At 47.1% G+C, this 17,105-nt stretch overlaps 1 protein-coding gene across 3 annotated transcripts; it reads left to right on the top strand.

Moving 5' to 3' along the window:
* The first annotated feature begins 34 nt into the window (after positions 1 to 34).
* Positions 35 to 17,105, top strand: TELO2 (telomere maintenance 2). Of its 3 annotated transcripts, none has more exons than XM_072023633.1 (20): positions 37 to 358; positions 439 to 707; positions 1,281 to 1,349; positions 2,007 to 2,154; positions 2,507 to 2,609; positions 2,917 to 2,985; positions 3,949 to 4,090; positions 4,995 to 5,131; positions 5,874 to 5,959; positions 6,556 to 6,666; positions 7,289 to 7,374; positions 7,693 to 7,784; positions 8,822 to 8,938; positions 9,565 to 9,636; positions 10,212 to 10,376; positions 11,038 to 11,129; positions 11,651 to 11,750; positions 12,128 to 12,192; positions 12,837 to 12,952; positions 16,072 to 17,105. In XM_072023633.1, exons 1-20 carry the CDS (start codon positions 60 to 62, stop codon positions 16,176 to 16,178), a joined length of 2,445 nt encoding a protein of 814 aa, XP_071879734.1. In that variant the 5' UTR covers positions 37 to 59; the 3' UTR covers positions 16,179 to 17,105. The 3 variants fall into 3 exon arrangements, with proteins under 3 accessions (XP_071879735.1, XP_071879734.1, XP_071879733.1); XM_072023632.1 differs by having other exon boundaries at positions 38 to 358; positions 6,553 to 6,666; XM_072023634.1 differs by lacking the exons at positions 11,038 to 11,129; positions 11,651 to 11,750; positions 12,128 to 12,192; positions 12,837 to 12,952; positions 16,072 to 17,105 and adding an exon at positions 10,750 to 10,965 and having other exon boundaries at positions 35 to 358; positions 6,553 to 6,666.

Here is a 17,105-nt window from a genome sequence, read left to right as displayed (position 1 = left end):
CCGGCGCCGCCATTGGCTGCCGCCGAGTGGCGGCCGGAAGCGGGGCGCTGGGCGCCGCCATGGCGACGGCGGCTGTGGAGAGCGCCCTGCGGGAGGCCCTGGGGGGGCCCGCACCCGGGGCGGCGGCGCTGGGAGCGCTGCGGGACGCGCTGGCGGCGGCGGGGGGGGGCGAGGCCGCCCTGGGGCCGCGCGAGCGGGAGCGGCTCGGGGCCGTGCTGCGCTGCCTGGCGGCCGCCGCGCTGACGGGACCCGAGGAGCCGGCGGGGCCCTGGCGGGGCTGCTTCGGGGAGGCGCCGCCCGGGCTCGCGCTCAGCGCCCTGCTCGCGGCCCTCAGCGAGCCCCGGGGGGCGGCCCCGCGGTCAGTGCGGCTCTGGGGGGGGGTGGGTGGGGGGCTCCGTGTGGCGCTGTCCCGTTACCGTCTCCGCTTTCTCCCCTCAGGGCCGGCGCCGGGCTGCGGGCGCTGCTGGAGGAGCTGGAGAGCCTGGTGCGGGGCCGGCTCCCGGCCGTGCTGGGCGAGCTGTGCCGGCAGCGGGGCGAGGCGGAGCCGGGGGCCGGCCTGCTGGGAGCCGTCGTGGCGCTGCCCGAGCGCCTCAGCAACGCGCTGCAGGGCGGGCACCACCCCAGCGTCTTCCTCCCGCAGAATTACTTCCCGCTGCTGGCCGCTGCCATCGTCGAGGCGCTGCACGAGGTCGCCGCTGCCCTGAGAGGTGGGGGCGGCGGGAGGGCGGTGCGGCTGGGGCAGGGCTTCCCCGGGAGGGTTTCACACACAGACCCCTGTGCTGGCTTTTTAAATGCAGATAATGGGTGTTACAGAGCCTGCCCTTCACCTTCCAGGCTGAGATTCCCTGCACGTAAGAGTATAAGGTACAAGGAGTGAGAAAGATGGCTGAGGCTGTTTAAAATCCTGATGAAAGCAGCAGTTTTATGAGCTGCTAAATATCTTCATCCATTGCCAGAATTTAGCTCAATTAATGTCTGCGCTCAGTTAATGGTGTGGAAGTAAGCCTGCGTGTGTAGCCAGCCTAACAGTGCTGAATGAGCATGTGCTTTTATCACCGCTGTGTTAAAGCAGGACTGAACTGCTTCAGGCTTCTCACACCGCCTGTGTGCAGATAATCCTGGAGACTTTTTGTTCTTGAAGGCAGGTGGTGGAGGGAGAAGGGAGTGTGCCTCAAGAAGGGAATTAATCCGTGCTTTCAGGCTTCAGCACCTGCAGAAGTGTGCCTGCTCTGGATGCTGCTGGTGGTGGTGATGTTATGTTTGTGTCTGTTTTATCCCAGGTGGCTCGGATTGCTCAATATCTGCTCTTTCTCATGTTCTGGGGAAGGTCTGCATTCGTGGGAGACAAAGTGAGTGCTTTATGATAACATTTGGGGAGAGGGAAAGCCTGGTTTGCTGGGTTAGTGAGGAGGTGTGACTGTGACACTGATCACCAGAGGGAGTAGGAGGCTCCTGGGGCTTCAGGAGCTGCTCTCTGCTTCCTGAGGTTGCTCAGCTACGGATCTGTCAGATGCTGATGCTTTTTTATCAGCTCACGTGAGCACAGTCTGCTTGGCTCTAAAAATACTGTTGAGGCTTCTGGTCTTCTTGTGGTGCCGTTTGGGCCATGATTATGAGATGACCTTCTGGCACTTCTCATCCAGCGGTCTGAGAGCCTGCTGTGGATACCAACAAAAATCCCTCCCCGTGTGTAACACTCCCCTTACGTGACCAGCCTTCATTCGGGCCCGCCACAACTTTGAGGCCACAGTAGGAGTTAACAGGGCCTGGGGGAAGGAGAGATTTTCTATCTGTTTGCTCTGATGAGGAATACCTACAAGTTTCTTCGGCCTTAGGTTAGTTCTAACCACGGGAGAGATTCAGAATTATCTGCTGTATTTCTCCACCTGTAAGGATCTTTAACTAAGCAGGCTGGCCCTGAGCTCCGTCGCGCCAATCCGTGTATTTACCTCTTAGTCCATCCGTCCTGTCCGTGTATTTACCTCTTTTTCTCTCTTCTACTTCAGAAGAAATTCTGAGTGTTTTGGTGCCCCGCCTCGCGGAGCTCACCAAGTCGGACTGCATCTGGCAAAGGATTTCTTGGCACCTGGTTGAGTGTGTGCCAGACCGCTGCATGGAGGCCGTGGTCCTTGGTTTTGTTGAGAGAGCACCAGGGTAAGAACTCTGTTTTCTTTCCTGATCCCGAGCAAAGGCTGCAGCTTTCTCACAAATAGCTGCAGAGGCTGTTTCTGAGAGATGCTGGCATGTGTGTTTGTGTGCGTAGGGGTAAAGGAGCAGCCTGATTGTTCCCCCTTGGGTAGAACCTGCGCTATTCTGTAAAGGTCTGGGCCATGACGTGGAGTTAAAAAAAAATCACAGACTGGCTCTTAATGTTTAAAGGTGTTTTAGTGATTCCTAGCTTTTGACTTCTTTGCAATAAGCTGCTGACAGAAATCCATAGGAGTGGAGACAGCGTGACAGTAACTCCAGGGCTTCCTAACGTTTTGCTGTTGACTTGTCTTGCCAGGGCAGATGTCTTGTCTAGGCTGCTGGGGAACCTGGTTGTGAAAAACAAGCACGCTCAGTTTGTTGTGACGCAGAAGTTCCTCCTCTTGCAGTACGGCTACACGGTGAGGGCTGCATTGAACAGCTGCCCTTCCCAGGGCGCTGATCTGGTGGCTTTGAGGCTTATTCTCTGGACTGTTTCTGTGCTGTGTTTGTCTGTTCTTGGTGGTACAAATACTGATTCCGCTCTTGGTTTTCCATGTTTCATCAGCAGTTTCATGTGATGCACTTTTTTTTCCTAATTTGCATACTCTTCAGTCTTTGAATATTGTCAACCAGTCCCTCACACTTAAAAGTTTAACAAACACGCTGTGCATTGCTGGATGACAGCTTTGTTCCCAGTTAATGAAAACCATGGGTCTTGCTTTACAGACTGCAGTGCTACAGAATCTCCTTGGCTACCTGTCCCTGGACAGCCTTCGGCGTGCCTTATTGATCAAAGTAAGGTTAAGTCACATTTCTGGTGATGTATCTGCTGGAAAAAATGCTGATGTGAGTGGGTGTCTGCGTGGTGGAGAATTAGGGTGCTTCTCTGAGTCTCTTCTGCTCCTGTTCATGAGAGTGAAGGAGGCCCTGCAGCACCGGCTGGTGCAGAACAAATGAATTGTGATAGTCTAGGCAAGGACTCTCTGCACTCTGGTGTTAGTTTTTCACATTTAATTGGCAAATTGCCTTCCCAGCAGCAAAACTAATGATGCCTGGATTCCTGCAAGGGTCCCACATGCTCTGTCCTTCTCAGATTTCTCCTTCATCCCCTGGCTGTGTGGCAAACAGCAGAAAGCGCTGAAGTTGGCTGAGAGCAGTCCGTGCAGAATGGTTCATGCTCTGGAAGCTTTATCTACCTTTGCTTCAGCAGGGATGCAGATCTTTTCCCTCTCCAAGTCAGCAGTTTAATGGAACTTCTAGGAAGTTGTTATCTCTGGAAATTGCTACAGATTTGTAATGGTGATTTTTTGATACATTTTTTCCCCCACCAATCAAAGGTTCAAAAATCTGTGAGTCCTGGCAGCTATTTAGACTTTGAAGGTTGGACTAAAAGCATTATGTAAACGGTATAGCACTGTTTTTTGATAAATGGTATGCAAAAAGTACATGTTATTATGAGAAACCAACATACTTATAAGTTTTAAGCAAAAAAAACATTATTTTAACAAGGTATTAAAGGGAGGTGGTACGGACTTCTTAGTTGGCCAAGCACAATGTCATTTTGGGCCCTGAAATACCAAGTTAGCTCTACTGGCAGGGAGAGTAATCACCACTGGGAAAGCGTGAAGACCAAAGGACCATCATAAATTTCATGTGCTGTATGAAAGCTTGAGTGTTCCTTCAGAAAGGAAATTATGTATGGAAACAATCTGTTTCAAGCCAATTTGGGCAAACAAAGTTGTTTATCCTCTGATTCAGGTGCTGCAAGAACTCTTGGAGACGTGGAGCAGTAGCAGTGCTGTGAAACACTCCCCACCTGAGCAGCAGGAATATATTAGCAAGGCCATCCTCATCTGCCTCTCGCATCTGAAGGATTCTGAAATAGAGAGCTGCCGACAAGGTGAGGTGGCAGGAGAAGCAGGGCATAGTTGTGCTTCACAGAAAAACGGGCTGTTGAGGAGGAAAAGATCTCATTTTGATGCACCGGCTATCAAAATTGGCCCAACTTCGTTTTGTTGGGGTGGGGAGTGCACCAAGAATAAGAAGCTGTTCGGTTGGGCTCTGTCCTCTGCGTCGTTCTGCTGCCCTTGGTGGGGTCGCTGGTTGGGTGGGTGGGGATGGGAGTTGCAGGCAGGGACTCGCTGCTTGGGATTTATGTCGAGCATAGTGGAGTGGAGCCACAGAATGGCTTGGGTTGGAAAGGACCTGAAAGACCACCCAGTTTCACCCCCCTGCCATGGGCAGGGACACCTCCCACTAGGTCTGGGTGCCCAGGGCCCCGTTCAACCTGGCCTTGAACACCTCCAGGGATGGGGCATCCACAGGCTCTCCGGGCAGCCTGTGCCTCAGCACCCTCTGAAGAATTTCCTCTTACCCTCTAATCTAAACCTACCCTCTTTTAGCTTTAAACCGTTCCTCCTTGTCCTGTCATTATCTGACTGAGCAAAAATACGCTCTCTTTTTTATAAAGCCCCCTGTAAGTACTGAAAGACTGCAGTAAGGTCACCCCACAGCCTTTTCTTCTAGAGGCTGAACAGCCCCAACTCTCAGCCTGTCCCCATAGGAGAGGTGCTCCAGCCCTTGAAAAAGTAAATACTCCAAATTTAGAATATTCTTGTAATGTTTTGTTGACTTTCCAGCCCGTGAAAAAGCATGTTTTTATTCTGTTGGTGCTGAAGGGAAAGGCCCTTTTTAGCTTTCTACCCGTTGTTGGGTGGTGAGCGGCTAATGTTGCCCTCTCATGGAACTGGCATGAAGATGCGTGTTTTTTTCTGACTTTGTTTCATGTGCATTTATTTTTTCAGAGCTTCTTACAAGCATGATGGAGGGCGTGAAATGTCACTTGGAGAGCAGCCTGCCACAGATCCGGCGCCTGGGAATGATTGTGGCAGAGAGCATTAGTTCAAAAATAAACACCGATGGGCCTGTCCTGAAGTTTCAGGTGAGGGCTATGATGAAATTTTTCTTTGGTGTGCAAGGTACAGAGGAAATACGAGCTTTAAAGCGGGTGATCTGGGGTGTTACAGTGAGTTCTAACACTATCTGGAAATAAAGGGAGGCAGCAACAGGGTGTCTGCTCACAAAAAACAGTTGCATAGAAAACAAATGGATGTGTGAGAGTGGCTTAGGGGTGTATTCTGATGGCAAAGCTTAGGGCAAACTGTTAATTAATAATAGAGTGCTAGAGATTTATCACTGCATGAGATTCTGATCTATGGAAGTTAAGAGGGAACTTCACACCTAAACCAGGGGTGAGCATGCAGTCCCTGTAATGGTAGGAACATCTCTGAATTGAGATTCTCAAGATAAACGTGGGGATTTTTGCTGTGCTGTTAGTAGTAGGGTTTGTAAGAATTATGTGATAAAAACTGCATCCTTTCTTTAAAAATCTGCATCATCCATCGTGTTGCGTAGCCAGTTATCAAACGTTTTAAAGATTGTAAATAACAGTCAGACAAGGGCTGACCAAGTACTGCCATTAAATGTAGGGATAAAGATTACATATGGTACAGATCACCGTGCAGCATCTTAGGTTACTGCTGGCTGAACAGTGATTGAAACAAATAGGATTGGTGTGTGTTGTCTGTTCTGATTCAGTCCTCATTTGTACACTGCAGAAGGGGCAGATGTTGAATGCTGGTCATGCTTGCAATCTTAAAGTAACGGTTCTTCTGAATGTCTAGTACGAAGAAGATGATGAATCAAGAGAACTGAAGTCCCTTCTGGTGCAGGCTCCGTCGTTCTGTGTCCCAAGTGTCCCAGACGACAGGTAAGATATTGCTACTCTTCATTTCCATGCCTTTTAAGTAGCAAATACCAAGAAACATACTGAGGAACTTGGCAAGTTATATTACCCACCCACCAGCCCAGCCCCGATGTTGATTATTTGCAGAGTCTACATCTGGAAAAGATGCAGTGTCCCATTTTTACCTTTTTTCTGCTCCTTGTGACTTTATTTGTCTATGGTATCACTTGTCTCTTCCAGACTGAAGAGTCCTCATCTATCCAGTCATTCCTTGTATTCTCACAAAGGATTGGAATGCCCCTTATTCTTATAATGCAGTATAATTATTTGAAATTCATAATTGAAATGGTAGCATATATTAGAATTGCCTGTTTGATAGCCACACGTGGTGAAACCATGCTGCAGTTCCCAGGGGTCTTGTGTTCTCCTGAGTAGAACTGAACGGTTCTGCCTCCTGGGACTTTGTTCTTTATGAAGGCTGAGCTAGGTGGGAGACTGCAGTAGAAATAATTACCTGCCATTCTACTGAGACAGCAAGGGCTGGTGGTATGGATTTTTTTTGCTCGTGAATAGGTACTGTTAATCTTACTGGTTTTAATGCTTCTTGTTGCTCACAGCAGGAAGGAGAAAGCAGATGCTGCACTGCCATCAGCATCAGAAAGTAACGCAAAATCCCATACAGCGGCAGCCCATGTGGTGTCAGATGAGGAGTCGGATACTGAGCTTGACAGGTATGGGGACAAGAAGCTGATAGGAAATGGAACAGGGAGTGGTAGGTTCTTTGGGGAAGACTTGGAGAGAAGGGAGCTATTGGTTGCTGCTTACCTTGGCAGTCTTGTGCTTTCTGACCAGAATGAGGGAGCAGAGCTGGTTCAGCTGAGTAAGATGTTGTGCATGACTGCATGCAAGTATGTTAATCAATAACTGGAGCAAAGCCATGGTCATGTACAATCATGATATTTATTCCATTTGACTGACATAATATACTTTTTTTTCCCTGGAATTATCAATGTATCTACCCACTTAGTGGGCTTGTATTGTCCTATCACTTCACCAATACATAAAGAAATCTTAAGAACTGGCTTCTTGCCTCTGGGTCACCTGATTACTTCTGCACTCAACCAAGAGATACAGTTCCAGAGCTGGTTACAGAGCTGCTCTTTCGCTGGGATTCAGAGCAATTCATAGAACTAAGGAACTCTTCTAGCCTCGGCTTCAGCAGTGCTGCTAGATTATGCAAGAGTGGCGGTGTTCCAGTAGTGCCTGTGCTGCTGCTTTGCTTTGTGTGGATAGCTGAGGGAAGGAGAACAGCTGTACCCCATAAGCTAACTCCTGCCTTTATTTCTTTTACAGTGATGATGATCTTACTCCTTATGACATGTCAGAGGACAAAGAACTAAAGACTAAGGCTCCAGTGTATATTCGAGACTGTATTGAAGGTAGGAGAGGCTGAGTTTTCATCTGCTTCTTACTGTTCTGGGGAGAGTGGTCTCTTTAGGTTTATCTTTGTTCTGAGCTAATTTGAAGAAGGTCGGAATTACTCAATGAATTGAAACTCTCAATTTGTAGTATTTCAGTTATCTGGACTCCAGTGCTAAACCATCGCTTCTGAGTAATTTGTGTAGTTTCTAAAGCTGCTCCTGTGCAGGGTCAGTGATACTTTCCTATAAAAAGACAGAATACTGTCAGAAGAAAGTTGGGGTATACACCCAAGCAGAACAATTCTATTAATAATTTCTGTTTCTTTTGTCCTTCAGTCCTGACAGGATCTGAAGACGTGGACAAATGGGAAGCTACAGTCAAGGCTCTTGAGAGCTTGGTTCGAAAGAATCCAGCAGCAACAAGAGAGGTGAAGTAGTCTGAGCTAACAGTTACTGGTGGGCTCTAACACAAGGTTATCCTTTTACCCTTGTGAGGAGACTAAATGTGCCAACAGAGCAGCCAGCAGAGCTGTGTGTACCTGAACTTAGAGCTTTCAACTTGGGAAGGGAAATAGAAGGAAATAGTTGCTTTGCAAGCATTTTGCTAGGCTAGGGAGCACAAAGAAGCAAAGAAGCGGGCAAATGTTCTGACAGCAGCATAGCATCTAGCAGCTCCAGCACTGAAAATGAAGTGCGTTTGCAAGTAGAGCTCACCAGTAACTCGAGGCAGCAGAGCAAGCTCTGTGCCTTGTGCTGAGCAGGAAAAACTTCAGAAAGGAAATTTACAGGGGAGGCATGAATCCTACAGACAAAATGATTTTAATTTTGGATGTCATTTTGATATTGAATTGAAATTGAATTGTTATTTCCTAACAAAAGGGGGGGATAAAGTCAAACAGACTTCCCTATTTGCTTGTAGAAGTGTACTTCCTGAGGGAGTAGGTGGATCGTACTGATCAAGACAAAAAGCTTTTATGAGAGGAACTTAGGACTGGTTTGATTGCTCACCACTACCTGTTAGTGAACAGCTGAAGATGGGATTTGTAGTGCCAGCGGTAGGTGCCTTGGCCAGCTGAGAGAGGGAAGGGCTGTAGTATGGTAAGGGACTGGGTGGGCGTTGCATGTACTACAGTGCCCTTTAACCCACAAATTTCAGTGATAGGTTTTCCTGTCTTATGATGTTTACCATTTGTCCAAAAAGCCAAAGTGAAATGTGAATGTGGACAGAGAAATCAGCCTAAGGGGTTGATACGTGTTTTGAGATATCTGTCTTGATGGCATTTATCTTGATACCTTTTCTCTCCCTCATATGCGAAGGGCAGCATGTTGTTGCCTGTATTCTGCCTCATTTTCTTTACTTAAGCATTAGAAGTGGAAAGTGGGCTCTGTTCTGTAAATCCTATGAGAAAGAAAACACCTGCAGTGACTTGATTCCTTTTTTTTTTTTTTTTCTTATTTTGAGCAGGTTAGTGTGGAGTTGGCAAAAATACTACTGCATCTGGAGGAGAAGACCTGCGTTGAAGGCTTTGCAGAGCTCCGTCAGAGGGCCCAAGTAGCTGTTCTAACCGTGGATCCAATACCTGTTAGTCTCTCTTACTTCTTCCCTTTTTCAGTTGAGGCACAGGGAAAAATTTAAGCAGGTGAAGTCTTTTATCTTTGTAGAAGCAGCTATCAGTGTGGTAGAACAGCTGGCTGATGTCTGACAGCAGTTACACAGAGATGGGCTGTATACTGAAGAATCTGCAATGGATGGCAGACAACAGGAAAGAAAAACTCAGTCAAAAGCCGTAGCGGACTGGGAGAGATTTGGTATATGGATAAATCATATCTAAATTGCCTTGTCTGGTATAAGGACTTGTTGTGCTGAAGGGAGATTGCTTCACATAGAATGAAGCTGAGGCACACAGTCTCTAAAAGGTTTGACCGCTGTTTGTAATCAGCTGCCATAATGTTTGGATGCCTCTGCATAGGAGGGAGAGAAGGATCATAAAATCCCTTTTGTTGTTTACTTCCTCTGGGAGAATGTAGAAGCGTGTCTGAATTTCCCCCATTCGTACAGTGTTTCTCTTCCCTTGTCTTGGAGGCTTGTTGTTAACTAACAGGGAGCAGGACTTTGCCTGAAATGGAGAATTTAGAATTTTCAGAATTAGGGGAAAGGCTGTTTACTGGGTTTACTGGGTTCACTGCTCCTTGTTTTTTTCTGTCCAGGTAGCACAGTACTTGACCTCCCAGTTCTACTCCCTGAACTACAGTCTGCGTCAGCGCATGGATATTCTTGATGTAAGTGCTCATCTCCTTGCTGCTCATTTTCATTGTGGCTTTGTTGCACCAGTGCAGTGTCCCTAAGATGTAAAGGTGTTAACCTGTTTGCCTTGTAGGAACAGGTGAGGAGGAAGCTCAAGCGTAGGAATCTGTTATGTTAGCATTTATGCCTGGCATTCCCCTCTTGTTCTTAACCCTGCTACACTCAATTAGACAGCAGTCCTTGCCCACAGCATGCAGTGTGTGATGTCTATTGCCTAACAGCAGCTGCTGTTTCCTAATGTGTCATCAGTCTGTGATCTCTTCACTTTCTGAAAGACAGTAACCAAATTGTGGCTCCTTCCACATCATTTCACTTACCGTGTCTGAAAAAGGAGCCCCTGCCCTGTTTCAGAGTTGAGTGACTGAGCTGTTGACCAAATACCTCGGAGTCAGTTGATGGGGTTCAGGCACTCACCCTGTTTTCTTAATTCTAGAACCATTGTGCCTTTCTGCCTTGCTGTTCTGACTGGTTTGGGTGCAGGTTAGCTGTTGTTGTTGCCTTGTACAGGGATTATCCCCTTTTAACAGAACATTCCTTTTTTTCCCTCTAGGTATTGGTTTTGGCAGCTCGGGAACTGTCCTGTCCCAAAGTGCATGGGAAGACCAAGCATGTCGAGAAGCCTTGTGTCCAGCTCCTTCCTGCAAGTGACAGCTCTAAGGACTGGAGAAGAATTGTCGATGAGAGGATCAAAAGCAAGACTAGGAGGTTTGCTAAGGTGAGACCAGGGCTTATGTTAAATTCAGCAAAAATATGGACTGGATGACTTGCTGTAGTTCTGTCTGGAAAGAGCAAAATACCTGTGAAATTGGGTTCAATCCAGAGGTAAGACTGGGCAACTTAAAATGTCAGTTTCACTTTAATTTTGCTTTTTTTTTTTTTTTTTTTTTTGCATGGGAAGTACCAAATCCCATAGTCCTTTCTCAGCAGGAAATAAACCTTGAACTCCTTGTCTCACATTGAGGGATGGCTGTGTCTGTTTTGTGCCTGTTCTGAGCTTGTCTGGCCACTGCAGGGAGCTCTTAACTGCACCTCACAGATCCCATGGCATCCTCCTTCAGACTGGACTGTCTCAGGCTTCTCTTTTTCAGGGAGATGAACTGATGCCAGTTTCACAGGTCCTAGAGGACTTGCTTTCCAAAACTCCTCTACACCTTGAATGTTCTTGGTTTTAATATGTAACCCAGCAGTACTGAGATACATTGTCCTGAAATACTTAGATGTGTGAGAGGATCTTAAGTGGGAAGTGAGGTGACTGGTCTGGGAACTAGCAGTCATAGGGGTACAGGTAAGCAGTAGTTGACAGTGGGTTGGCTGCAGTGGATGAATGTAGAAGAGCTGGATATTACATCTTGTGTCTACATTTTTCTCTTGGACAGGGCCCATCTCAAGTGCAAGTGGCTTCTGGCCCAAATGAATTCAATTCTGTTGCTGGGCACTTCTTTTTTCCATTGCTCCAGAACTTTGACAGGTGAGTGAACACGTTGGATGTGGTTTGGCAACAGCAAGAGTGAGCCTTTCTGCTTGTCTGAGAGCAGTAGAGTAAAGCCCAGAAGCTGTGTGGGAGTCCTGGGACACCCTGCTGATGCCTGGCTCATTGATCAAGCTTAGAGAGGATGATTTTGGCTGTGTTATAGTGCACAGGACATTTTACTCTCAAGTTTACCTAAGGGAGAATCAGTAGCTGATGCCATAGGAATCCAAATTCTTGTAATATCTGTCTGAATGGTTTGTTTGTAGTATGGCAGCAGTGCTAGCTTTTGCATGCAGTTGCTTCCATGTAAAGCTAGCCTGTTGGTAGGGCTCGTGATCCCTGCTGTAGGGGATGTTACTGGTGTGGGAACAAGCAGCCCATGTTGAAATGGGAATGACTGCATAACTCTTTTTAGGGATTCAGACTTCTATGAGACAGTTTGCTTTGCACAGCCACCCTGACCATTCCAAAGATTCAGCCCTGTCACTGCCACAGAACCATTTATCTTGTGCTTGTAGGCCTTTATCAACTTTTGATCTCCTGGGGGAAGATCACTTTGTCCTTGGAAGACTGGTCCATACATTAGCAGTCCTGCTGTACCTGGCTGTCAACACTATGGTAAGAAAGGCTGAACGAGCTTTCAGGCAGCGGGACTGACTTCTAGCCTGGGAACCTGGGGGTGCATCCTGGGGCCTGCTACACATAGACTGGCAGTAAGTTTGAGTCATGTGCTGAAAAGTCCCTAAAAGGGCTGAAAGGAGATAGGGGATTCAGACATCCCTGCACTTTCTTCTGCTGCTTCTGATAGTTTTTCTTCCAACTTCTGTGGGAAGCTGGACATACCTTTACTATTCACTGCTTCAGTTTCCTCATGTATAAAATAGCTGGTTGTAACCTTGATGTTAGGATCACAGCACTATACATCAAGGCCCAGATCTTGAGGGTAGTGTGGATGTGAAGGTATTCAGTGTTTGTGTCATCATCCTGTTTTACAGGCAGTTACTGCGATGGGAAAGGCACTGATGGAGTTTGTTTGGGCTCTGCGTTTCCACACTGACTCGTGAGTTGTAGTTGTGTGCTTTTGTTCTCAAAGATCCCCTGTGAGTAAGCATCCAGCCACAACCTCTCCTTTCCACGACCACCACCTGGCTGAGAATGTCAATGACTTAATCTATTCTTATTTATGCTTACCTCTGGTCTGGTGTTCTTATGACTGAGCATTGCAAGAGCATGTAATGAAAACATTGCTTTAATGTCAGACCAACACAGGAACTTAGCTAATGTCTTCTGGTGTTGAGATACAGTCATTACCTCCAAAAAGCGCGACAGATTTTTCTCCTTCAACTATTCTTGTGATGTTTTCAGCTATTTCAAGTGAGGAAGCTGAAAATACTAGATTCAGTTCCTGCATGTGACTTGGAAAGAAATTAAGATGTAGCTAAAATGCTGTAAACATCCAGCTGCTGTTTTAACCTCGCACTATTGCAGGTCGCTGAGTTATGCTGGGCTCCCTGAGACACGGCAGGGGCTCTGTGTGTGTGTGCCGTGCCAGCTGGTGCATGGTTGCACTCCTAGTCAGTATGAACATGGCAATAGTTATAAGAGATAGTGGAAGCTGGAGAACCCTGGAGGTGAGGAATAATAAGTAAATCAAGGTAGAGCAAGAAGCTGCAGGTTTTAACTAGTTTGGTCTTTCTCCAACAGGTATGTGCGTCAGGGTCTTTTATCCTGTATATCTTCTATGCTGGTCAGTGTCCCTGCGGAGTATCTTCTGAACAACATGACAGAAGAGCTTTTGGAGACTCAGTCCTGGCTGGGAGGTAAGATGTGGTGGTGTATGCCAATGTTTTTCTGGTTAGTGCTGCAGTTTGCATGCAACGTCTCTTTAGAATTGTGACTGTAGCAATAATGTCCTTGTGCTGTGCTCCTCAGGCTTGCATGATAAACATATTTATTGCTTGGTCATAAGTCTAGGACAAATAGCAGACCACACTCTGCTGTAGACACGTTGCAGAGGTATTAAAGTATAAGCTGAGAGATGCTTATGGCATTTCGAAGTGTGACTGTCCTCAAAGTTTGAAATGGTTGCCAAGCAAATATCCCAAAATACACCACGTGCTCCCTTTCTCTTTCTAAGCGTCCAACCACCCAGCTCCTGAAGCTGCAGAACACACTGTCATATTGCATGTTTGTTGTGGCTTAGCTCTGGCAGGCAGCTCAGCACCACACGCACTCTTCCCAGGTGGGACAGGGGAGAGAATCCCAGCTTCTGGTGTGCCCCCAGCCTACTTGCTGGCAGGGCAAAGTAAAAAGCAGAAAAGTCTGTGGCTCTTGTAAGCACTGTTCTGCAACAACTAAACCATCAGTGTGTAGCACCACTATTTTTATATAAAATAAGAAAAAAATATATACACAGCACTGTGTGAGCCTCTTCAAAGAAAAGTAACTGTATACCAGCCCAAACCATGCCTGTTACATCCAGACGGTGACTGACTGGCAGTAACATACAAGACTTGTTTTAAACTGTGTGCACAGAAGATGGGTTTCCTTAGTGCTAATAACAAAAGGAAGAAGAGCATGGCACCATCTCCTAACATCCTACTGCTGCTGAACAACCTATGACAGAGCAAATGACTCGGTTTGTATTGATGTGAGATGCACCGTGTGCAGGCTGCAGTTTTGCTGGGTTGTGCTAAGCTGGGACTGCACATACTTGTGATTGCGTATGGCAGCGTGCTGCAAGTACAAGAGGAAATAATGCTGTGTGCTTTGTGCCTCTGAAGCCTCCACTGTATTCTGAGTGGCCCTCATGTGACTCCCCAGGTTGGTTTCCTTCACCATTCTCACTCTTGGTGAGTTGGCTTCCCCCAGGGAGCAGGCAGGAAGCAACACTGACACAGGCGGCCTCTGATCCTTGCACGTTGTGGAGCTCTGTGTCCTTTAAGAGGAAGAGAGCTGCCTTGTGGGGCCAAAAGCTTTACTTTTCCCATGACATGCAGTGTGCTCTGAAGCATCTGTTTGTCTTTGTTGTTAACCACTGCTATTAGCAAGTAAAGACTTTTGAGGAAGGCTGTGACCACCTCTTCTAAACGAGGGTCTGTGTAGCCTGCTTTAATGGGTTACTTTTGGAAGAAGGAGGACAGAGCTAGCAGCATCTCTTATGCCTGTAGGAAGAGTAATTGTTTTTTAATGTGGGGCTGTTGCATGAAAATTGTGTGATGGATCCTGGTGGGAATGAATAAGCTGAGAGGTGTGTGCGTACCAGGGAAAGGAAAGCTCAGAAATGTTAAAGAATGCACTTGGCTCTGCATCTGGTCAGATACGATTAAAGTGTATTTTAAAACCTACGAATCCTTCTAGAGCTGCTTCCTGAAACAACTTCTGGGGCTGTGGCTTTGCTGTTTGTTGTACGATTGTTGGTAAAACACTATCACAGGGAGGTACTGGGCTCTTGCTGCTCCAGTAGCTGAGGTCAGTCGAGACCTGCTTTTGTGACTGAGTCACGGTTTTGAGCTAGCAGACTTGCTGTTCACTTGCTGTTCCAGACAAGATTTGAAAGAAGAAGCAACATCTGTTAGGTCTGCTGTTATAGCGGGGAAAAATGACAAGCTGTCATGCATGCAAGCCTTCTACTATTATGCCTAACAGCTGGGAGAAGTCACAGCTTTGGGTTTCTGCTTAGAGCTTGTGCATTTCTCCTATGGCTAAAACACAAATTGGGACTGGAAAATAATCTCCCTGCTGCATGTGGCAGAAATCTCTACCTCTGCTCCAGCTTGTGATTACCTCCCAGCCTGTGCAGATGGCTGTCGTTCATAGCAGGAATAACTGGTCCTGCTCTACAGAGTTGGGGCTGGAACTAGAACTGTTTCCCTTTAGAAAGCGTTCGCAGGATGGTGTAAGAAGTTTCGGGTGCTGTCACAGTAGTCCCGTTAGTGGCTGCTTTGGGACATTTCAGCTGTAGAGAGAAGCTACCTACAACTGAGCAGCCTAACTGTTCCTGGGCAGGGAGGAGGGGAACACCTAAGCATTTCTAGGAAACGGTTCCTTCAAAGGCAGCTGCTGAGGAATTGAGGGAATTCCCCACCCCTTGAAAGTGCTGTCATGGGTAAGCTTCTCTTATGGAAGAACCTGAGTGTATTCTAGTGCCCAGTGCCTCCCTTTCGGTGGCAGCAATTCAAGGTCTGTACTCATGCAGTTAGAAGCAGTGCCAACAGCAGGCTCTTAGCTTACAAGCTTGTAGTAACCTGTCTTGTAGCCTTCCCCTTTTTGCTTCTGTAGAGGGAGTTTGGAAACACCATAATGAAGCTCTCCCTGAGTTTATAAATAGCTCTACTCAATCTGAATGAGTCATGTGTTTGGGCTGACAGTGCTGGGCTCTGAGCGCGCTGCTTGTGCGTACAGGATATCCTTACACAGGCTCTCAGCTCTTCCAGGCTCCCCCTGCTCAGACATCCTGCGTGCATCCTGGTTTTTACTTTGCAGGCCTAGTAAGGGCCCCTGAAATAACAGCTGCTTGAAGCAGCTTAATCCCCTCCCTTACATGCTGCAGAAAGTGTAAGAGACTGACTCGTTTATCAGAAGCACAACTGAAAACGTGTGGAAGCTCAGGGCCTGCTTCTTTCTTTCCTCCAGTCAAGTGTGCTGTGACCATGGGTTTCGGGAGGGAGCACTGAGCATTTGTTCAGGCTGTAGGAACCGGGAGCATGGAGACATCAGGGTTTTGAATAAGTTGATTTCTAATTGTAAACTGCATTCATGCTAGCAGGTCAGCTGTAGAATAGCTCGAGGGCACAAATACAAATTCTGGCATGGAGGATTTCTTCTGGTGTTTCATTTAGTGCTGTTCTGTGGTGGTGACTGATACTGTACAAACATGTGAGGTAAAAGTCTGTTTTTGCACCGATTTTCCAACTTACAGTGGCTTATTCTTTTACAGATGTGGTAGAAAAAGATCCAGATGGGGACTGCAGGAGGCTGGCCTTGCAGAACTTGCTACTAATGGAGAACCTGAAAAAGAAACTCAACAAAATTGTCCCTTCCTAGCTGAAGGGTAACAGAAATGACTTTACCTCGTACTCTTGCCAGCTGGATGTATGTAGGCACTGCTGGGGCCTCTTCAATGGTCACCTGGCTGGAGAAGAGGAAGAAGGGGGAAGGGTGCAGAGCTGTACGCCAGCGAACCTGACTTGACATCTGGACTTTGTAGTGGAGGCCAATTTAGTGAGCTACTGCTATCCGGTACGGAGTGTACAGATGCAGGAAGGTAGGCTAGCACTGCCATCCTCTCCACACCTCCCCCAGCCCCCACCCCCAGCTATTTATAACCTTGGCAAGTTTGAGTCCTCTGCTAAAAATACAGGGAAGAGCTCATAGCTGACTTCTTGTCAGAAAAACAGGGCTGGAAACAGCCACTTACCTCCCAGGGCTGTGACATACCTATAAAAAAAAAAACAAACTCCCATGTCTTCTGGCAGCATTTGGTGGAATAGTTAAAGGTCTGCTGTTTGAAGCACAGGGTAGTGTGGTGGCAGCAATGACACTGCAGCAGCTGAGCTATAAGCGTGGAATAGCTGCAGTGAAGTTTGAAAAAATGTGCCAAATGTTAAAAGTTTGAGTTAGAGCTGTACTGGAGTTACAAAGCCAGAATTCTTTTGCTGTAATATTAGTACAGAAAGAAGGTGGTACTAAAGTGTAACTAAGGCCCAGATTTTGATCTCAAAAGGTCTAGTCTGCATGGCCCTATATTTTTAATAAAGCTTTGGAGTGGGGAAGTCTCCCTCTCTTCTGCAGTATGGGAGTAGTTTGACTTTTGACCAAGCTCCTAGCCAAGCAGGCCAGAGATTCTGCCTTCTAAGGAAAGATAAATATGTTAGCACCTCAGCAGACCAAAGCTGTACTTGAAAATTGTCAGCTCAGGAATTCTTACCTCCGCTCTTTTCTGGACTTGAACAAGACTGAAGTTACAATACA

This window comes from Anas platyrhynchos, chromosome 15, assembly GCF_047663525.1.
Source record: "Anas platyrhynchos isolate ZD024472 breed Pekin duck chromosome 15, IASCAAS_PekinDuck_T2T, whole genome shotgun sequence".
In the NCBI taxonomy this organism is placed as follows: Eukaryota; Metazoa; Chordata; class Aves; order Anseriformes; family Anatidae; genus Anas; species Anas platyrhynchos.
This window is presented reverse-complemented; position numbering and strand designations above follow the sequence as displayed.